Genomic DNA, 23,335 nt, shown 5'->3' with positions numbered 1-23,335 from the left:
CAACAGATCTTCTTTATTGGGTGAAGTGTTCCTGACACATTGCTGTCTTTTAACAGAGCTACAGTTTCCACTCCTGGGACTCATTTAGAGCCATTTCTCATTTGTTCCCCATCACGGATGTCTCTCCTTGGACATTTAGACTTCTGTGTGCTGAGTTTTCTTTAGCTTGTTTACATTTACATTTATTTATTTTGATTAGAACACATTTGCAGGGCATGCAGTCCCCACGGCATATTTTTCCATATGGGAAGCCTGGTACTGTCCAATCCCTGTCTTCTCTCGGGTCCTTCACTGTATCCCACATCACCCCTTCAGTCTAGAACCCGAAACCGTCCCCCACATATGTGCCCCACTCTTCAGTTGGGAGAAATTCGTCTTTTCCGTCGTGAAGTCTGTCTTATGTAGCTCATTAGTTACATCCATTGTTCCCTGCTGCATTACTTTCAGTACCCTAGGAAAGGAATCTTCAAAATTCATCATTGTTCAAGAACAGCATCACGCTTTCTGTCTCTTTCTTACTTACAAAGCCTGTGATGGAAGAAATGATGTGCGTAGATAAACAATTGTGTGAGCAGAGGTGGCATTGCAAAAGCTCGTCACTGCCAGCTGACGGAGGGAGGGCAACAGGGCAAGGCGGTGGTGGAAACAAGGGTCAAGCCCGCCGAGGCGCCCAGAGGTCCCTGCACTCGTCCAGGAACGCTCGTTTCAACGGCAGAGGCCCAACCTCAGGTTCACTTTGACCGTACATTTCAGAGAGTTCACGACTCCCAGATTCAAAAATAAGAGCACAGTGCATATGTATACGCATACCACTGAATTAATCCGGGTGTTTTATTTTTGCTATCACTGTCCTCCTGTGGTAATTTAGCTCCCGAAAGTGAGACTCATAGAAACTTCCCAGTGTGAAAGGCTTATTTGCTTTCTGTTTTTTTTTTTTTTACTTATTCCAAGAAACGCATTAAGCTTCTTAGCGAATTATTCCTGCCAATTTGGAAAGAGTATCAGTTTAATCTCACACATGCACTTGTGGGCTATGCAAGGTAAAATTATAATAATATTTACTTTGGGTTGCTTCTAGATAATTTTTGCTTTGGCAGTTTCATTAGGAACTGCTTGTTTTTGAAACACTCGAACACCTAGATGAAGGGGAAAAAGCAAAAAGACTTAGTTTGCCCCAGTTAAAGAAAACTTTAATAAAAATGAAAGATACTGATAAATCTCATGGTGATAACTTGCTGTGAGGAAGTGTTTGTTTTTGTTTCAGCTGTATAAAAAAAACAACTACTGTAGAATTCTTTAAATATTCAGCTCCTTTAGTGAATGCCAATTAAACTGGATTTTTGTGCACAATTTGTGTGCACTTAGTTTATGGGGACTTATCTGCGGATTAATTGGGAATTTATGTTTTATCAAGCATTACTGCTGTACAAATGTGCTGGATTGGTCCTGTTGGAGAAAGATAGAAAGTGAATCGCTGCTGAGTTAGGATTAAGAAATGAAGGTCGGACCATCGGCTGTGAACTTATGCTGAAGTCGCAAGTCTTGAAGTTGAACAGCTATCACATTATATTTTAAGATAATGATTCATGGCAGGGAAAGACCGATAAAGTATTGTAACAGCAAGAAAGGAGACGTCCCTGGAAAGAGGGACGCCGCACCATCCTCCCAAACTCTCCTTAACCGCGAGAGCCGATGTCTTCATGTGAGGTAGTAACGTCAAGGACAGTGAATGGGCTGACTTTTGTGAATCAAACGGAACGGGCAAGGGCATTTACTTCATCGGCTGAGTTTCATGAAATATCTGTGTTCTAGGTGCAGTCAAATCAACTGAGTATTTCCAAGGACTGCTTTCTGAACGCTTGTAACTAAAACTGCCCACTCAATACTTGATAAAGACGGACTTGCTACTGCTTTGTTCGGAACGTGCTGGGGTGACAGGGCTGCTGCCCTGATTTTGCCGGCAGAGCAGTGTGGCTCTTGTTCATTGGTAAAACACTGGCTGGAAGTCCAGATCTCTAGTCTCGGTGCCAAAATCTCTACCACAACTGAAAGTTTGAGTTGCAGGGAGTTTTCCAGAGTAGGTTGCTCCGTGGGAGGCCCAGGCTCCTCCATGATCAGTTCAGATATTAAGATTAAGCTTTAGCAGGAGAAAAAAAATTAAGCTTTAGAAATAGTAGTCACTGTGCGACATCACTGAAACCGCGAAGGACTTGGCCACTTCTCTGGTGATTTGCTTTTGCTGTATTTTGTACAAACATTGGCCTGCGTGATGGAGTTAAAACCCCACCGCACCCCATCTTGTCATGCACCACAGGCAGGATGAAAGCCGTCGTCTGGAAACAGAATGCCCTGAGAAGGGAACTCGGGGACGCTTCTCCGTAGGGACCAGCTTGCAGTGGCCAGGCTGCTCTGACCACCTCTGGGTAACAACAGAGCCGGACCCGGGGTCGTTTCCGGGAACATTAAACTGGGCTTCCATCCCAGCTAACCATGAGCATCTTCTATGGATCTGCTGCGACCGCACAGCTAGGCAGGGAGGGCTCTGCACACTTTACTCATGGGATGAGCTTCACGTTCGTGCAAGTCATTCACACGGAATGGAGGGTGAGAGGTAGAGGCAAGGCCTGGACCAGATTCCTGGGCATACGGTGCGGCTCCTTTACCGAGCCGTGCAGGCCTCAGCTTCCCCATCTGTAAAGTGAGTGTGATGGCGCCACGTACCTCAAGAGGTTGGGATGAAAATGACGGGAGTGGCTGAGTTCGGAGACTTAGAGCCGCACCTCCCACGGCTGATAGATAAGCCAGGGCCAGTATTGTGGAGCACAGCAGCTGCTCCTGGCGACCTGAACGAGTCCCCTAAAGCGGTCACCCTGCTGCCAGGACCCCACGGGCCTGTGCTCCTCAGTAGGAGAGGAGCTCGTTTGCGATGTAGGCTAGACAGACCGCGGGGCCCTGGCCCCGGAAGGCTGTGCGTCAGCGGAGCACCCGGGAGGAAGCCGCGCTGACAGCAGGCGGGCCCCAGGGCAGCCGGGCCCTACGCGGCCTCGATGCCAGGGGACGCTTTAGTGTCAGAGCTCCCTCCCGGGACCCTGTGCGCACACCCACACCGCTCTGGGCCTCGCAGTGCCACTTCTGTGAGTCTAATAAAAATCACCCAGCTCAGACCTCCTTTATTCACATTAAAAACATTCTTTTTGAGAGCTTAGCAATATCGTAGCAACAGCTGCTTGGGGTTCAACTGCAGGCTTTCTAGGACTTTCTCCCTGATTTCTGGGCCCCTCGCGGCATCCAGAAGCAGCAGCACCACCCTCAGGCCGCTGGCATTTCACCCAGCCCTTGAACGGAAAGCTCCTCCAGCTGCCCAGCCCTGTGACTCCCAACTCCGCCGGGTCTCGTACTGCAGCCACGATTCGGGTCTCCACGTGGTCCGGGGGTGCGGGCAGCTGGCTTTGGAGCCAGGCAGCTTCAGCACTGGGGACACGTGGCTCCTCGGGTCCTCACTGTCCCTTGGGACACCCGGTGGGCACCCGTGCCACATGGCACTTTGCTGACACCTGGGCAGTGAGCCCACCTCTCCGCCAGGAGTCTTTTTTTTTTTGGCAGCCTTTAGAGACAGAAGGATGGTGCTCCCAGACTGAAGAAGACAATCTTTTCAGAAATTTAAAAACAAACTAGCAGCACTGTGTGAGTGTTGCTGGTGAGTCCACTTCGGCTCGGAATGCTTGGCCCCGGTATGCGGTCTGTGGCTCTCGGCCAACAGCCAGCCCTGCTAATTGAAGGAATGGAGGGCTGGAGCCAAGTTATCCTGCGGGAGGAAGCTGGGGAGGCTGCGTTTGCTGCCAGGCAGCAGGCTGGGGCACAGGACGCCACCCCCAACCCCTGAGCACCTGTGGCTGACGATGAGTGATGGTGCCCAAGGGCCAGTGTGAGGAGGACGCGGGGGACAGACGCTCTTGTGCGTGTGCCCGCTCTTTCCTGACCACTGCCGAGCAGGTCTCCTGGCTTCTGATGTAAAAATGTCCACAGCTGTGCTGGGGCCGTGGGTCAGTGGGAACGGGAATCTTACCGGCCCTCGGCCCTTGGTTTTTCACACAGGTTATGGTGCCTGGAAGCCAGAACAGCGTTCTGCTGAAGCCCCTTCTCGCAGCTACAGAATACAAAGTCACCGTGACACCCATCTACTCGGACGGAGAAGGTGTCAGCGTCTCCGCCCCTGGGAGAACCGGTGAGCACAGCCCTCGGCCCGGTGTGGGGCAGCGGGCGAGAGGTCCGGAAACAAACCCGCACCTGGTCCCTGGCACACGGACGTGCCCTGTGGCTTGGGTGACTCGCTCCTCTGCCCTGGGCTTCAGAGTCCTCTGCAGAAGCTGAGACTCGAGGAAGAGCTGCTCTTTCTCCACCAGCGTCGGACTCACCACGAGTCCCGGGGCTTCGCTGGTCTGTGCTCACTTCTGTCCCTCTCAGTCCCTCCTCCTGTCTCTCCCCTCGCCTCCCTGGACTCGCTGGCCCAAGCACCTCCCCGCCTGGCTCCGCAGACTCCTTTCCTGCCGCCTGCCGCCTGTGCGCCTCCTGCCTCCGCCTTCCCAGATGATCCTGCTGCCGCTCACCCCTGAGGTGTCGGCCTGATGTCCGGCTGTGTTCAGTCGTGCCTGGGCACTCTGCAGTCTGGCATGCTCCTGTTCACTGTCTGTGTCCTGTCCCTGAAAAGCAAGCGTCTCCATTCCCCTTGTGGTTACCTGCATGAGCATTAGCTCATTTAAAAACTTAACAGCGTTCGACTGTGGCCCTTTCACGGTGTCTCACAAATGCGTGGGCAGGAATCGGCTGGTGCTTGCTGAGAAGTGTTGTCCCACGTACTGATTAGCATGGCCCGGTGCTGTTCGCTGGATGCTGAGTTGGTCTGAGGGTCTAAGCCTCATCCACCTGCGTGTCCTGGAGTGGCGACTGCTGGCCTCAGCCGAGTCTGTCTCCCTGAGCCACACAGCCTCTCCGTGGACTTTTTCCAATCAGGTGACTGTAGTTCTTCCCCGTGACTCAGGACTCTGAGAGCAAGGTGTCCAGGAAGCAGAAAACAGAAGCTGCCAGGACAGCCCAGGATGGGGCCTGAAGAGTCCTGTGGCTTCTGCTGTCATCCACGGGTCAAGGCGGCCACAGAACCCACCCAGATCCAAACAGAAAGTCACGACTTCCACCTCTCCATGGAGGAAGGGTCCAAGTAACCGCACCTGTCTGTGATTCATCGTAATCATCGCCAACAGTTACATGGGCTCAGGGGCAGAACGGTGTCAGAGGTGGACTCAGAACCCTGGCACCGGGGCATGGGTTCTGCGCCCCACGGAGAGGTCCTGTCTTCTCACGGAGCAGTGCTGGGGTCCGTCCCTTCCCTGTCCCTGCCGTGTGTCCTCCTCCCAGATTTCCTGCTGGGCCTGCATAGGTGTCAGGAGCACCTGGACTCTTGTGAGCCCTCAGATGGCTCCATTGATTGTCTGGGCTCCTTGTGGAAAGGGGAGAGGAGAGCCATCGAAGTCTCTGCTGAGACCTTGGCATCTGGATTTGATCCCGGTCAGTGTAGGCCCTGGATACGTCCTAGCTGTCGAGGTGCCATTGTGCTGGCCTTTTGACCACATTTTAGTATTTTGCTGCTGCGTAAACTTCTTGAAAGCTACAGACAACAGCTGAAGAAGTCAAGTGAATCAGTATCTACCTAACACAAAGACTGTTTCTGTAGAAGCGCACTTTATATCTTATTACCAAAGTGCCATTGCATACAACGCTCTCCATTCAGCAAAATTATCTCAGTGGCAGCGGATGTCTGCTTATCTTTACAGTGGCCAGCACAAGTGATTCTGTCAAAAAAAATAATGATACAGTGGGCCCTCGAGTTACCACAGGCCTGACATACAAACAACTTGTGTTATAACTGGAATGCCTGTTTGAACTTACAATCAAAGTTTTGGGTTATGACCCAAATGCCAGCTTCCGGATGGCCTCAAACATAGATTTAACCCTTAAAGAGTTCTGGAGGGATGGGGCAGAGATTTAGTTCAGTGGTTCTGCTGCTGCCTTGTAAGTGCAAGGACCTAAGTTCAATCCCTGGTACAAAAAAAAGAGTTCTGGAAGGAGCATTATAGCATCCTGTCCTGTGTGGGGCTCACTGAGAAGTCCTGGGCCGGTGTCTCTCTAAGGACACTGAGATCCGCCTGTGTGCAGGAGAGAGACTTTGAAGGCTGTGGAGAGGAGCCTGAGCCTGCACTGACCAACTTGAGTTACAAGCAGCCCTCAGAAATGAATTGAGTTTGTAAGTCAAGGGTCTACTGTAACAGTATCAGTCAGCATGCATAATAGTTTACAAAGGACCTCCTTGTAATTTTATGATTTTATAAAAAATTAGATGAAGAATAATACAAAGTTTCAAACAATATATTTGGACCATGCAAAGATAAAAAGTGAAAACCCATGAGACTTTAGCTCCAAGAATCATCGCCATCACCGTGTGAGCGGCACCCTCTGTCTGTGGGACACCTGTTCTTTGATGATGTGGAACAGACTTCGTATGGACAGAAGTTTGTAATCAGCACTATTTGATTCAATTGTTTTACTTAAACCAACATGGTCTTGAATGAACTTCTGGATTTAGGCAAAACTGCTTCACCACGAGAATGATTTTCCATGTATTTAATCTTTTAAAAAGCAGACAAAAGGTTTCTCACTGTGGGCCTTGGTACACTTTCACTTCTTTTTAACCCCGTGAGAGAGAAGATGTCGTAAACTCCGTTGACAGTTGTGTAGGCCATAGAGAAGGAAGCTCCCAGGAGTCCTTAGTTTGTCTTTTCTTTCCTGCGCAGCGCCACCCTCTGGTCCCCAAAACTTACGGGTCTCGGAAGAGTGGTACAACCGGCTTCGCATCACGTGGGACCCCCCGCCCGGCCCCATAAAGGGCTACAGAATCGTCTACAGACCTGTTGGTGGTACGTAGCCCTCAGGTCTGCCGTGCCTTTGACGATAAATTGTTCTGATTGTTTTGTCAGTGTTTGGTGTTACCTTTTCAAAGACGTAACAAGAGCTTCCTACCTGTTTGGTAGAGTCAGCGTTAGGGCAGGGAGAGGTTATCGGGAGGGTGGCAGTGTCACCTCACGGAGAAAGGCGGCTCACTCCGGGTGAACAGAACCTGGTGTCTGCTCGGCCTCTGGGGCCTGACCACACCCCAGACAGGGACAGCCCGAGGTGACCTGGACTCCACAGGAGTAGCGAGTCCTGTGGCTCAGCTGCTGTGTAAGTCGTAGACATTTGGAATCTCTTAATTTCAGGATTTCCTTAGATTCCTTGGGAAAAAACCCTTCCCCCACTCCTCAGTCTTGTCACTTTGGAGCAGTAGCAAAATGCTTCTGTGCCACCTCGTAGCCACCTTCCTCTCCTGTCCGAGGTCAGTGTGCCTGGAAGGGTGAGGGAAACCCAGTTGGGCCTGGTGGTGCCCGGGCTCGGGTGCTGCACTCCACACCCACCCCGGTGCCGCCTTCACCTTCTACGGAGCTGAAGCAGGAGCCGGAGATGGGTGTTACATAGGTTCTAGACCTGGGCCTGCGGAACCCTGGTTACTCAGCAGAAAGTGTTTCTCCAGGCATCTTTCCTAATTTGGCAGGAAAAATTTCAAAAAATTCTTTCAAAAAATGCTTTCTGCCCTCCCAAAGCGACATCAGTCTGAAGCTGTCATCCGAGATGTTGCTCCTGCCCCATCTCGGTTTTCAGCCTTTCTGTTGTGTCGATTAACCAGGTGCTGAGGTCTATAGGCTCAGACAACAAATACCCCAGCCGCAGTTTCTCCGGTCAAACATCTGCAGGAACTGTGATGATCAGGTAGCGAAAAGGCTCTGGACACACTGCCAGGGCAGCCCATGGGGACCCGTCCAGCGTCAATTTCTCTCTCTTTAGGCCTGAAGTACGCATCACTTCACCAGACATCCCTGCCCGGTTTGTTCTCTGGATCGCTTTACCGGTGTGATTAGGAATTCTGAGTAGCTTTCCGGTGATGGCTCTCACCTGGGGCACTTAGCCCTCCGGGGAGAAGCTTGGTTGTTACGGCCTCGGAGAGCCAAGACTTGCTGTTGGTAGCTAGCGGATACTGCTGGACATCGTACAACTTCCTATCTTTCCCTGTCCTGTAGTACAGCGTCATCCAGTTCCGAATGACAGTTGTGTTGAGAGTGAGAAATCTTGGCATAGGTCCGAGGTAGAACAGTTCGTGGTCAGTGGTCTTGTGTTCAGGGCACGGGAAGACAGCGCGGACAGACAGAGCAGGCCACATCAGTGGAAGCGGGCTTCAGGCGGGGAGAGAGGCACAGGAGGAGCCTGGCACTAACTCACGGCTCTGGGAGAATGAGTACACACGGAAAGAGGCTGCAGATCAGTCCCTTTGTGTGGGACTTAGAGAGGGATGTTTTTAAAACTCAGTCGAAGACCTGACTGGAAACAGAATTGAAACAGAGCCAAAGAGGTAAATGCCCAATGTGCAGGAGCTTTGGAATAAAAGCCTCATCTATTAGCATTCAAAACCCCAGGAGCAGGTAGAACTACAGTGTCAGCCATCCTGCTGTTCCCCCGTGGCCCGGTTGGCTGTCCAGGAAAGAATGTGCTGCTCCTGCCGCTTGCACACTTCCAGGGGCATGGTTGTGTGTGTGTGTGCGTGCGCGCGTGCGCGCACGCGTGTGTGTGAGTGAGTGCGCGTGAGTGTGTGTGTGCACGCACACACACGTGTGTGTGAGTGTGTGTGTGTGAGTGTGTTGTGTGTGTGTGTGTGAGAGTGCGCGCGCGTGCATGCGAAGGGGATCGAGCATGACTCCTTTCAGCACCTTGAATGTCCCTCACGGGCAAGTCCCTCACAGTGAGGAGGATGGTGGGCTGTGAGCCAGGCCAGCTTCTCTGAATAATGGGGAAAGACCACACTGCAGGAAAGCACTGGGTCCCTACAATCAGCCTCCTGCACGGCGGTCTTGGGCGGGAGAGGTGACGGGACCAGGTCCAAACCTCGGCTGGACTTGCCCACTGGGTAATGCTGGGACTGAAAAGCGGTTGACCGACTACAGTTTACTCCACAATGCCCCATTCCCCGTGTTCGGCTGTACCTGAGACACGTGCCCTTTCTCCTTTAGTTCCTGGCCCAACTCTGGAAACGTTCGTGGGAGCAGACATTCGCACCGTCCTCATCACCAACCTCCTCAGCGGGATGGACTACAGTGTGAAGATCTTCGCCTCCCAAGCCGAAGGCTTCAGCGACGCCCTGACCGGCCTGGTGAAAACGCGTAAGCCGGAAGCCCTGCTCAGCCCACGCATGGCCCTGGGACTTGGAACTCAGGGCTGCTGCGGTGCTGCCTGGCATTTCTTTCTTCTGGATGGTGTTTCGTGGAAAGAAAGGTGTGCTCTTTCCTCGGGGACTTCAGAGTCCTAGTTGGCAGGCTACATGTCAGCACCTGACTTTCCAATAGGCCTGATGACCACAGACAGAATTTCCTCCTGGAAAGTCCTGCTTGGTGGTTTTCAAATTAGGTGAAATTTTGCAAACAGCTGGTAGCCTGACAGTCAGTGCCAGTCCATGCTGGGCCAAGGAGAAATTTGCCTTTTTAAAGCCATTGTTCCCTACGTGTGCGCGTGCGTGCGCGCGCACACACACACACACACACACACACACTCACACTCATGGATCATCTGTGGAAGTGCGCACCATACCACTCTCAGCACTCGTTTCTCTACCCTTTCACAGGGCTTCTCGCTGTCCGGGCACATCTGGGGTGCCTCATTGGCACACAGCTTTCAGACACCCGGGAAGTGATGTGACAGTTTCCAAACCCCAGTGTGATTGTCCCTTATTCCTGAAGTTTGCTACACACCCACACCATCTGTTTAATGTACTTCTTTAAATGGACTTTCCACCAAACACCGTCCAGAAGGAGCAACGTGGAGGAAAAGAAAAAGCAGGCACACATTAAATCTAAATACTTTTGAGGTCCCATATAATTACCCTAAAGAGAAAATCAGTATTTTTATCACACAATCAAGATAACACACGAATGACCAAAATAAAAATGGCTCGGCCGTGTGCTCCTTGAAACAACCCTGAGTGCTGCCAGGAGGAAGATGGCCAGGGCACAATCAGGAGAATAAGCCCTACGCTCCTGGTTGGCCAGCCTTCCTCTGCCCTGGAAGGAAGACGGTGACCACCTTAGGCTTGTTTGCGGGTGTGCTCACTGTCGCTCTTGTGACAACTGAGCTTCACGGCCTTGGCACACGCCCTGCCCCACCCCCAGTCCAGTCACGGATCTGACGAACAGGAGCAAGGTGAGCAGGGCAAGAACAGGGCCTCTGCTGAGCCGGACCCCGAGTCACCCCGGGTTCCACAGAAGCCCAGTCCTTTTACAAAGGCGTCTTCCTGAATTGTCTCTTGCGGAGTCTTTTGAGGTCAAAGGCGGATACCGGATACTGTGCTTCTCAGAAGAAATGCTCTGTGCATCTGCAGACCTGCGGAGCCTCTGGCCCGGGTCTGAGCTCGTGCTTGGTGCTGGAGTGCCCTGTTGGGCTTCTCCTTGGGCCACTGCAGGCCCGCACCCCGGTCTCCACCTTTCTGTCCTCGCTCCTGCTCAAGTTTGATTTGTCTTCCTTTGCGCGGTGCCTCCTCCGTGTCGCTTCTTCTGTCTCCTGATGTTTTCCCTGCCAGAATCTCCACTTGTTCGCTTCATCTCTCTATCCTTTCCCTGCCTCCCTCTTTCTTCTTTTTCCTCCCCTAACATGGTGAGGGTTCCACACCTACTGTAAAAGACTGAAAGTCTTCAATTGTTTTATACTCACGTCCTTAGAGTAAAATTTAAATGAGCTCGTTGTTCATCGGCTCTCTTTCTCCTAGGCAAAATAACCTCACATAATGAAAAGAACTCAATTTAATATGTTTTTGAAAAATTTTAGTTTAGTTATAGAAATCATTATGAATTTCCCGTGGTTGTGCATCTAATTTAATGGGCTGTTGGAAAAAAGTCTCCCCTTTCTACTCTAATGGAAAGGAATAATATAAAGATATAAATTATGAGTAATACGAGTGTTTTGCCATCTTGCAAAAGAATAATTAAAAGATAATTTTATTTTATGAGTTAGCTAAAAAAGAAGTAAGAAAATTATATGAATGGGAACCAGGGATCACTAGGGAGGATAAAGACTAATTTTCTGCTTTTTCCTGTTTGGATCTAAAGGAGAAACACCAAGCGATTTCTCTCCTGTGTCCTGGAGGAGCGATATTTTTATTGGTTCACAAAATAATCATTTTCACATATCAGTTTTCTAAGACTAATAGGGATCTATGTATTTTTGGAGAATGTGTGTTATATGTGCAAATTCTATCATTTTAACACTTTCAGAAATATTTAATCATATGTTGCTTAGTTTTTCTAAATCACTTCAGAGATTTATGGGGTGCAGTGTGCTGCTTCCACACTTGCACACACTGTGAAATGGCCAGATCTGGGTAATTAGCATCTTTCACTTAGATACTCGTCCTTTCCTTGTGCCGATCACGTTCAGAGCCCTCTCATCTGACAATGTGTTGTCATTAACTACAGCTGCCCCCGCCCTGTGCAATCAAACGCTGGAAATGGTTCCTTCTAGCTCACTCTCACTGAGGGCCATTGGCTAACCTCTCCCCGTCACTGCCCAGTGTCTCCAGGCCCTGGTACCCACCCTTCTACTCCCCACTTCTGCAAGGTCGACTTTGTTAGAATCCCAGATGAATGAGATCACAGTGGAATACTATGCAGCCGTGAAGGACGACATGCTATCCCTTGTGGTAATTCAGGTGATCCTGGAAGGCCTTAGAGTAAATGGAAGAAGTGAGGCATAGAAGGATGAATACCACATAGTCTTAGTTAAATTTTGAAGGGCAGCCCTTGTGAATTTTTTTTTTTTGGTACCATGGATTGCACTTGGGTCCTTGTGCTTGCAAGGTAGGCCACTGAACCGCTAAGCTAAATCCCTGGCCCTACATCATCCTCTTTACTTCATGTATTTCATTGGTTGACAAAGATGTACTGTAACCATTTTCATTATAAAAACAGTATCTGTTCATAATTGACTATGTATAGAAAGAAAAATGAAGGGGAAGATAAAAACCACTCAGTGCTTCCCCATCCACTGCATCCTGTCTTTTTCCTGTGAACATATATATGTTTCCCTTTCCACTTAAAAACCCATACATAACGTTTTGCAAATTATTTTCTCACCATCCAAAGTTATCTTCTGTGCACCAACTTATCATGAGTCGATAGGTTTCCCACCTCCGAGTGTAGCGATTTGAATGGTAATGCTACCATAAATAATTTTCAGGCATAGAGACGTCTCGGCATCGTCTGTGGCATGACACAGTATGTCTCTCTCCTTACAGTGTTCTTGGGTGTGACCGAGCTCCAAGCACACCAGGTAGAAATGACCAGCTTGTGCGCCCGGTGGCAAGTGCAACGCCATGCCACAGCCTACAGGATCGTCATAGAATCCGTCCAGGGTAAGAAGGTCACCTGAGCTTTGCCCAGCACGTGTGTGCTCGGTTCTTTCCATATTGCAGGGCAGCGCACAGGCCTTGTAGACTGGAGCCTCTCACAGAGTGACCGAAATGACTTAACCTCTCCAGGGCTCTGCTTTGTGGTCCGCTGATGGCAGTGGCCATAGGACCGGATTTTAGGGTTTGGTGAGGCCTAGGCTGAGGGGAGCTGCGTAGCCCAGACTAAATGATGCCGAAGTTTGGTGCTCGCCCCTGGGGTGTCGGCTGTGACTTGAAGGATTTTACTGTTTCATGGTCTGCTGAGTGGGGAGTCGGTGATGAACCCTTTCCAGAGAGGGTGCTGTGTATGTATGTTGTTCTGAACAAGGTCTTTGGTGTTACAGCCTCGAGTATGCTTACTTGAAGCCTCACTCCCAAGTGAGACCCTAAAATTTCTCTTCCTCATCATCAAAACTATCAAAAACAACAAAAACTTGATTCCCCAAAAATGAGTGTCTAAGGCCCATTCATCTTTTTACAGTATGAGTATGGACAGTATTCAAAAAATGAAAAAAAAAGAGAAAGGTACGTTAATGCCATGTGTACAGACAGTGGGAGAGACATACTTGATCCTTGGTGGGGGAATCACAGGAGATGGTGGAGAATCTCAAGAGAAAAAAAAAAGGATGTTCAAACTTGATAGTAAAGCTGTTAAAAATGTAGCCTTTTCTCTCCCAACAAATGATTTGGGTTTCCTCCACTTAAAAAAAAAAGTAGGAGTCATTTAATTGAGATCCAGATAGGACTGGGGTTCCTAACCCATATATTTGGCTGTGTCTGCATTCAAAATCCATAAACCCCACTTTTGATGCAGTCCATAAAGTGGAGAGCACAGTATGGGAGAGCACTGACACCATTTGGATGTAGGACCCTATAGAATATGGACTGAAGTAGGAGGAACGTTCTAGAATCTCCCTCCAGTCCTGCCAAGATCTCGTCTTGTGTCTACATCTACTTCAGTGACGTCACTTCCTTGGTTCCCTATGCTGGTTTAGCCGTGGTGTGAGTTAGACGCAGGGAAATGGCCCAACATGGAATGAGCAGTAAGGAAAAGAAAATCAGGACACAATATGTGAATATTATGATCGTATTAAGTATGATTTATGGAATCTTAATCAGAACTTGATGAAAGATATGTGACTATCTGACACAACTAGGCAATCTTGAATTATACTTTATATATCTGTAGGTCACACTTTCATATAGAAGGGTTGACATTTAGTAGTACTTTTTTGGTTTAAAAAAAAATACCAAGTATAGTAATCACACTCTTAAACTAACCCACAATATTTTTGTCCATTTATAACATTTAAGAAATGGAAATGAAGGAATCTAGGTCCTGTGGCAATTCGTTGCCTTTCCTAAAGATTAGAATTGTAGAGAATGGCAAAAGGACGCATCAAAAGTAGCTTTGTTGATGGAATTAGTAGGATCTGTAAGTATTTTTTATTCAGCGATTTGACAGTGGCATTGTCTATCAGAGGACACGATTAATGTATCTGATAACATTGATCTAATACTCTAAAACCACAGGAAGTCCTTACTGAGGCCAAGATCTTTGCTGGCCAAAACATGAGGCCATATATTGTTATAGCTGCTTTCCCATCACAGAGACACAATACCCAACACCCACAAAGTAATGGAGCACAGGTCTATCTTGCTCACAGTTCCCGTGGGTTCAGTCCAAGGTCAGCTGGCTCCAAGGCAGAAATGCATTGTGGGTGGGCATGGATGAGGCAGCTGCACCGCCATGGCAGCCAGGAAGCAGAGAGATGAGCGGGACACGAGCACACTTCTAGGTCATGTCCCCAGTGACCGCCTCCAAGCAGGCCCCACCTCCCAGCAGCCATTCAGCCATGGACTCATCAGTGGATTTGGTGCCCCCTGATCCAGTTACCTTCCAAACATGTGAGGTTCGGGGGGCATTTCAGACCTAAACTCTAATGCACGTGCATGCACGCCCATAAATGTGACGTGGTCTTCCGGTGAAGTTAGTTTATACTCTCTGCATCTTGTTAGCTGCTAGAAACCTCTGGGCTGAGCCTTTAGTCTCGATGACATAAGAACATGCAGGAATGTTGTTCCATGTACTTCTCATCAGCACTTCTAGCTGACAAAGAGTTGTGAGAAAAGTTAGTCTATGTCTTGTTGGCCCAGTCATCTGGCTGAACAGCATTTCTCAGCAATACAACCTGACTGAGGGTTCAAGGGGGGACACAGGTGCTGGAGAGCATGCAGGGGTGTGGCAGAGAATGTGCCGAGGTGCTTTCAGGTGCACAGTTTAGATCAAGGCCTGGTCTTTCAGCTTTGGAGCAAGGAAGAGTTAGGTTGAGCCTCTGTATCCTAGAGAAACACAGGCCCCATTCTGATTCAGTCTTTTCCATGGAGGAGTCACAATCCCAAGACTCGCAACCTAAAGGAGCACAGGCTTACCTGGCTCACAGTTCTGGTGGGTTCAGTCCAAGGCCAGCCGACTCTGGGGCTGAAAGGCACGGTGGGAGTCTCTGAAGGACTGGCGGGAAGGCTCTCGTTCTTCCTTGGCCCCGGAGTTCTGACTCTGACATCTTCTGTGGGGTACTTGTGCGCTGCAGACTCTGAGACGCTGCCATCCTCCCAACCTAGCCAGAGGCGATGCCAGGGAGAATGGGACCCAGTTCCTCTGTGTGCCAGATGAACCCTTGGTTGATCTGACTCTGAATGCCTGGGCCGTATTCCTGTGGTTGTTTGGGTGGTGTTTGTCCTCTTCTGTTTCCCATGGCCTGCCCAGGCACACTTTTATTCAGGCCTGACATTAGCAGATGGTTTCTGCTGATCAACTGTCTTCTCTGGGTTTCAGTTTCTCTGGTCACTTCATGTGCCATTGTCAAGGGAAGCAATTGCCTGCACATTTCCGAGGCTCTTGTAGGTGAAGTGTTCCAGCCAAGTTGTGCAAGTTTGTTTGTTGCGTGTCTAGAAAACCAGATGAAGGAAGCTTAAGCAAAGGGTCCGTTTATTGGCGCACGACCTGAGAAGTCTAGAAGATCAGCCTTCAGGCTTATCTGGATCTAGGCGTTCTGGCCATGTCATTAAGATGAAGTCTGGCTCCACCCTGCCAGGCTCCACCCTGAAGCCGGGCCCCAGTCAGACCCAGAATGACACCATCAGGCTTCCAGATTCCCAGCCACAGCGAAAACAGAACTTCCCAGCGGGAGTCCAGGTGCTGACTCATATTGGCCAGTTCGGGTCATGTGCCCCGAAATCTGTTACTGAGCTCACAGACATGGAAAACTGCTGGATGGATCTGGCTGCGTCCACCCTGGGCCTGGTGGTGGTGGTGAGCAGAGTGGGTGGTGTTCTTTCCTCTCCAGATCAGAGAGACCCACAAAAGAGGGACTGGGTGTGGGACCGGCCAAGACAGCAGATGTCTTCTACTTCTGTCAACATTACGGCATTTTTGTGGCAGAGGAAAGAGAAAGAGATTACCAGAAGGACAAGGTCCTCTTGGGAGAGACTGAAGTCAAGTCTGCCGGCCACCGTCTTGCCAAGTTCTGTGACAGGTTTTTGGTTAATTCTGGGGTGGACCGAAGCAAGAGGCTCTCGGGAGGTCTTGGTGGCTCAGACCTAGTAGAGTGGTGGTTAGTTCTAGGAGGGTTCTGCTTTCTGCCCCTCTTCCATCATTATTTAGTTGACTCAGAACCTGAGATCAGATATAAGGCTCCCTTCAGATCCACATATTTCTGTGCCACTAGGACCCCGGCGTGTACCCCTCTCCAATCCCCATAGCTTGGCGTAGAGAAGAGTTCAGTTCGGGGCCCCTCGAACTGTGCTCTGTTCGGTGTTGAAAGGTCACTCTGCCATAGCATCCGTTAACAGTTGCTGTAGACATTTGCCGCAGAGTTTAGAGCTAACCTCATCCAGTACCAGAGAACAAATCATAAAGCCTCTTTCCAAGATTAACTTCTGAAGTAGCATCGTTTCGATCGAGGGTCGGAATGTTGGGGCGCTCTGGGGAGTGGAAGTACTTAGGGCGTAAAATTCAAGCCGAGTTGCTACGTGGACCCTGAATACCTTTGCTCGTGGTTTGCAGGAACTGTCACAGAGCATTTTGGGGTGGTGGGGTGGTGGCATTATCAGCAACATGGCTGGAATCCAGAGAGCATAATTTAGCTTGGCTTCCTAGAGTAGGAATGAATGCACAAACGAAGACAGAAGTTCTCCTGTTCCAAAAAATAACTTTCTGTTCTTGGCATAAAGGGTTGAAGAAATCAGTCATCATTTGATCACTTTAAGTTCTGTTTTAAGGCGAAGCCACTGGACTTGAACGTTCCTTGCCAAAAGCAACACGGTGCCTCCCTCCCGTGCAGCCCCTCTGTCAGCCCTGGGAGTCCAGCACATGCCGTTTGCCATTAATTTTACAGCGCCTGCTCCAGTTTTCCAATGGTTATAGACTTATTATTTTTAAAAGTAAGATCCATTAAGGTTCTAGTTTCAAGGGTCTTTTTTCAAAGTGCAGGGATAGCCACAAGAAGTAGGAAAAGGCAGAAAGTGTATTTCTAGAGCGGGGTCCCGGCAACGTCCCTGGAAAGCTCGTGTTTACACTGATAGTGTGATGGGTCACGGGTCTCCGGACGTGTGTGGGTAAGGGTGGCTCTCAAAGACTTCCACGAGGCTGGGAAGAGTGGCCAAGGCCTTGTCAGAAAGGGGCAGTCATGTGGGCGTTCTCACCCTGGGGGCCACAGGCTGAACGTGGGCCTCAGCCAAGCAGAACTCGGGATTGACTAAACCTACTTCCTGTCTTTGTAGAAACACATAATCTCACAAATACTTCACCAATTTAGTTTGTCATTTTATAGAAGACATTAAAAAGATTGTAGAAAATACTTCACTGTGAACAAATATATTAATAAAGATCACATTGTGAAGTTTACTTCTGAATCTCTTACTACTCGCAGTATATAAAAATAAATTTCAATTTCATTTCCACATGGTTTTAATTTAGTTACATTTTTAAAGGTCAGGATTTTTCCATGGCCAAATGATGTATATGTTTATTCTGATGTATACATACTGAAATATACGTGTGTGTTGTTCTAATATGTACATTAAAATATAGAATGAAGCTTGTCTAAGCACTATACTTTCTAAACAGACAAAAATTATTGGACATTTTAACGGTTTGCACTTTTAAAAGGAACTGGTCTGAATTCACGCTTCATATACATTGTTTATGTCTAATAAACTCTTCTGCCAATAACATTTTTGAAGAGTGGATGGTTATTTTGAACACATATTAAATAATATGTGTGATGTATTTAATTACGGAGTTAACAGTAGATTTTAAACTTCTAGAAAGTAAGCTTTGCAAAGCTTTAACTGAACAGACAATTTAGGGGTGAGAAAATCATCTAGAAGGAAATTTGACTGGTTGTTCTTTTCATGGTACCATGATTCATCTTTTTATTCACAGCCACTGTAGTAGAAATAAATACTCTGTCCCTACAAGAAAACCCACTTGAAACTTTTTCCTAATTAAAATCAAAGTAGGCCATGTCTGATGGAGTGATAAAGCCCTCAGGCTATTTCATTTTGAAAAACTATGTATTTAATTTATATTATTTTATGATATACCACTGGAAATCAAAGTAAAATCCCCTTAGAGTGGGTGTTACCATTCTGAATTTAAACCTTAGTTCTGCTACTGAGTTATGGACTTGGGAACCACTAGCTCTTCTGGTCTTGGATTTCTTATGTTTGAGTTGTGGGTAGCTGTAAATGTTAAGACAAATAAAACCCTCAGGCTGTGGCCTGGCACCTGCCCAGGACTCGTTAGCTGTGGTTCATCGCTGTCTTGGGTGGGTTGTTAATTCACACACGCAGATAGTGAGCCCTCAGGAGCATCCTCCGTCCAACCTCCTCCCACTCCTCCCCGAGAGCCGAGCAGATTCCCATGGATGTGGGAATTGAAGAAAGGGCCCAGCGGTTCTCTGAGCCTCCAGAGTCTGTTTCGGCTCTGCCATGGTGGAGAAGGCAGAAAGAGGGCCATGACAGGAGTGGCTGTGTGATTCACACCGTGTCCTATTTCTTGCTGTGTGAGTTTAAAGAGCAGAAAAGCATTTCGGGGCGCACCCTGGGAGTCGGGAGAGGGTCTCGGAGTTCCCCACGAGTGTCCTTGTGATGGAGAGAAATCATGAGTGTCAGCTAAAATCCGGCTCGGAAGAGTAAGTGGGCCGTCTGGGGACTCCCAACTGCCCGTGTGGCGGTTTTGGACCATCTGGACCCAAGGACGAGGCACGAGCCCCTGCAGCTCCTGCTCAGAAGGGCGAGGGTCTGCCGAGCCTGCCTGGGTCCTCTGTCGTGGCAGCCGGATCTTAGACCCCCAGCCAGAGGGGCGCCCTGTTGGACAAGAGTAATCTGAGTGAAATGAACAGCATCTGTCCTTTTCTGTCATTCTGTCATCACGGGCCCGTGTGCGGAAGAGTTGTGCTGAATACATGGGAGTTCACATTTACAAGAAGTAAAGATACAGTCACACCTGTGCACAGGCCAGTTTAGATCGTGCATGTGATTGTGTGCATTAATAGGTCTCTGCTCAGAAACGTGACCTTGGGATTCTTAATAGTAAGTTTTATTTTCATTCATATAGGATGTGATTTTTTGTTTGTTTGTATTTTGGTTCCAGGGATCAAACTCGGGTCCTTGTGCTTGCGAGGCAGGTGGTGGAATAGGATGTGATTTTTAACAGAAAAAAATCAGTGGGTATATTATAGCTTTGGAAAATATACTTCAAACAAGGATAATTCATTGTGGAGTCGTCTGATGGAGACCGTGCATATTATGCTTTTTAGAAGCAAGTCAAATAAATGCCAGTGATTTCTCCAAAAGCTTTTGTATATGTCTGTTTCGTCTTTGTTACAGATACACAAAAGCAAGAATCCACCGTGGGAGGAGGGACAAACAGACACTGCTTCTACGGACTTCAGCCTGATTCCGAGTATAAAATCAGCGTTTACACCAAGCTCCAGGAGCTAGAGGGGCCGAGTGTGAGCATAATTGAGAGAACACGTAAGTTCAATGTCTGCTCCTCTGGTCCCTGGACACAAACAGAAGGCATGGCCGGCACCTGTTTTGGATCTAAAACTTCACTCCATTTAGAAAAATGTCAGCGACCGCCACCTAGGAATTTGTGTCATGCGAGTGCTGCTCTTCTGATGTGATCAGGGTTCCTTGCACAAGGCCCACTGGCGTCATGAGGACAGGGCCTCCCCGTTCTGCTGCGTGTTTCACGTGGCTCTAAGTCACGTGACTCGGGGCACTGGAAACTATGGCTGCACTGTGATCTGGACCCCCAGGGACACACGGTGGCGTGTAGGGGTGCCCTGGAGTTGGAGGCCTCGGTCCTGACATTCAAGCAGTGTGGCCACCAGGGGAGGGGGGCCTACTTGAGGGCTCTTGTGCTTTCCCAAGCTGGCTGCAGATCTCATCCCCTGAAGGCAAAGGCAAAGTATAAAACGAGAACAAAGCTCTTTCTACTTGTTCCAAAGAGCAAGGAGGGTGTCGGATTCTTGGAAGGGCTTTTAATCGAGAATCCCTGCCCTGGAGGCCACGGACATGAACGTGGTTTCCATCTCAGTGAGTTCTGGGGGTCATTTGTGTGCTTAACTCCGCATCTGGAATTTAACCTTGGAATCGCTGAGGATTTATGTTTGAGTGGGCAGGGGCTTTCTTAGTCCTGCTGTCGTGTACATGGCATTTAAGAAGGGTAAGTCTCGTGTAGATGTTTCAGCCTTTCTGACTCATGCAGAAAGAAATCATCATCGACAGAGCGCACAGCTGGGTGTGGTGGCACAGGCTTATAAACCCGGCTGTCTGGGAGGCTGAGGCAGGAAGATCACAAATTTGAGGCCAGTCTGGGCAACTTAATGACTCAGTGACTACTTGTCTCAAAATAAAAACAATAAAAAGGGCTGGGGATGTAGTTCAATGCAAAGGCCCTGGGTTCAATCCCCGGTACTGAAAAAGAAGAAAAGAAAATATATTGAATGCTTTACCTAATTTTTTATAATATAAAAATTTTTATTTCCGAACACAAAAATATTCAAAACTTTATATTACACATACATTTTGTTTGTTTGATTTTGTCTTTGAGACAGGGTCTCACTACGTAGTTGAAACTGTCCTGAACCTCACTAGGTAGCTCAGGCTGGTCTCGAACTCACAGTGATCCTTCTGCCTCAGCCTCCCGAGTGCTGGGATGATAGGTGTGTGCCACCAGGCCCAGCTTACACATACATTTTGGAGGTAGTTAATAAGCCATGAAATGAAAGTGCAGGTTAGGTATAAAATTCAGTGACTTCTTTAGTACATGTAAAGGGTCCTATGGCCATCACCAGAATCCAGTGTCTTCTCTCCACCCAAAGAAAACTTCCCTGTCCACGCACAGCCTGTCCCCTTCCCCGCCTCTCTACTTTGTTTCATATACATCTGCCTTGTAGGACATTTAATGCAAGTGGAAACACATGACAGGCACTCTTGTGCACCTGGGTTATTCCCCTAGCGTGTGCCTTGGCGGTTATCCCCGCTGTAGAATGTGCCCCCCAGCACAGTGTACTCTGTTGCAGAGTAGAATCTTGTCTTATGGAGCCACAAAATAAGCTGGTGAAGTCAGGAAGACTTTGGTGGTATGCAAGACTTAGGGGCCATTCCCTAGGTGTGCTCGAGCCTGTTGTGCTGGTTTTAAGCACTGTGACCTGTGCCATTCAACACCTCCAAGCCTCTCTCAGCTCAGCGATAAAATTAAAGCTCTGCTTTCTCCCGGCCCCTGGTGACAGGAAAGGCGTAGCTTTGCAACCGGTATCTTGCTGAGCAAGGACCCTTTGTCCTCATGGTGGCCACAAAGCTAGATCTGTCTCGATCGGACATGTTTTCTCTGAGCTTTGCTTTTTTCTAAATTTTAAAATATTTTTTGAAAACCCAAAACATTTTGCAACACAGGGCCCATGTATCCTCCTGGTGCCAATCTGCTGGAACCAATTAAGTGCAAGCTCGTTGGCCAGCGCCTGCACGTTGGCCTTTGTAGACTACGTTCATTGTTCATGGTCATTGCTTGCCTGACCGCTACGAACGTTCTGGTTTGTGACCCTGAATCTATTTCAAGACCTCCTCGCTTGAGCCCCCCAACTGTTAGTGAACTACCATGTAAGGTTAACTCCAGCTGGGCCAGCCTTGCCAGAGGTAAACGTTTTCCTGATTTGGAGACATCTGTCTTCTTGTAAACTTCCACCCGCTGGCTCTGGTCCAACCCATGAAGCAACCCAGACCGAGCCAGTTCCTTAGACTCTGACAGCCCTCACTCTCTTGAACGCGGGACATCTGCATGCCGTATCGGGAAGACAAACGTCTGCTCCAGCACAGCTCTTCTTACCGAGAGTCTGTGGCCAGATGTTCCACCCAGAGGTCCTGATCCGCTGCCCTAGCCCTTCATTGATTGGGCTCTTGATTTATTGGCTGCATTTGGGACATGCTTTAGCCTTTGGCATTAGGGAAGACGAGGCACCGTCCACCGATTTTAAGATGAATGAGTCTGGTTTTGAAAGCTTTCTGCAGTGCTTTCAAGAAAAAGTCTCACAACCCTAGTTTTAGTATTAAGATTTCTCAGCTGTTTTTACTCTTGGAACTTTTTAGCTTAAAAAGAAAATCACCTTTTAGAAAGTGATGCCAGCTCTGTCTCCGTACAGCACAGCAGAAGTGCATCACAGCATGTAGACCCTGTACTGATCTCCACGTCTTCCAATCCTCCCTTCCCAGAAATCCCCACTTCTGACCCTGAGCTTTCCTTCCAGGAATTCTTTAATTTTTTTTCACAAAGGGGGTTATCCCTTGGTGTGTTAGTTACTTTTCTTTCATTGTCGAGACAAAATACCCAACACCCAAAGTTAGAGGGGAAGGGGTTTATTTGGCTTACGATTCACAGAGGTTCAGTCCGTAATCGGCTGCCTCCGAGGCTGGCAGAGCAGAAACAACATGGCACACAGAAGGCAGCAAAGGTAACAAGGGAGTTAACAGAGTCTCGCTGCCCTTTTTATCTTATTCAGACTACTTAGGGTGGGCAGCACTCAATCCTAGTGCCCTTGAGCCTAGCATTGTACCATGAACTGATTCCAGCTGCACACACTCTAGATCCAACCTGTGACCACATGAGGCTTTGGGGGACATCTAGACCCAAACTTGGCATCCTTTTTTTTTTTTTTTGGTACGAAGGTTCGAACTCAGGTCCTTGCACTTGCGAGGCAGGCGGTGGCACCACTGAGCTAAATCCCCAGCCCCAACACTTGGTATCCTGAGATGCTTTATTTCGCCTAAGAAGTAGCCTTGGACATTTTTCCATATTAGTAATGTGCAGTTACTTCATTTCTATAGCATTGGATCTCTTTATTTAAATAATGTTATTTTATTGGCTCTCAGAAATGGAAGAGCCCCTAACATGGGTCTCTTCTAATGGCCCTGTCTGATGAGGGAATTCCCTCTACAACATTTCAGGCAAGTGATCTGTTCTGAACACAGATCCCTCAGTCTTGCATTGCTTTCTTTTCTTTTTTGGTACTGGGGATGGAACTTGGGCCCCTGTGCTTGAGAGGCAGGCACCAGAACCACTGAGCTAAATCCCCGGCCCTGCTTACTCTTTCCTGAGGCTGACCTCTCCTTTGTGAATGCTGGGACTGGCAGGGGGCTTCCCAGATTTCAAACTGGGATAGTGAAAACTTTCTCAGCTCTCCTTACATCTCTGTGCCA

General features: G+C 48.6%; 1 protein-coding gene across 2 annotated transcripts in view; it reads left to right on the top strand.

The window, feature by feature from the left end:
• Positions 1-23,335, top strand: part of Col14a1 (collagen type XIV alpha 1 chain) — a 161,684-nt gene that overhangs the window by 63,033 nt on the left and 75,316 nt on the right. For both annotated transcript variants that reach the window (XM_010619503.3, XM_010619504.3), the window contains exons 20-24: positions 4,096-4,225; positions 6,846-6,968; positions 9,147-9,296; positions 12,416-12,532; positions 19,463-19,609. In XM_010619503.3, coding sequence (XP_010617805.1) covers positions 4,096-4,225; positions 6,846-6,968; positions 9,147-9,296; positions 12,416-12,532; positions 19,463-19,609 — 667 coding nt within the window. The remainder of the gene's footprint in view (positions 1-4,095; positions 4,226-6,845; positions 6,969-9,146; positions 9,297-12,415; positions 12,533-19,462; positions 19,610-23,335) is intronic.

Source organism: Fukomys damarensis, unplaced genomic scaffold (assembly GCF_012274545.1).
Source record: "Fukomys damarensis isolate Sample0158 unplaced genomic scaffold, DMR_v1.0_HiC HiC_scaffold_5, whole genome shotgun sequence".
Taxonomy (NCBI): Eukaryota; Metazoa; Chordata; class Mammalia; order Rodentia; family Bathyergidae; genus Fukomys; species Fukomys damarensis.
This window is presented reverse-complemented; position numbering and strand designations above follow the sequence as displayed.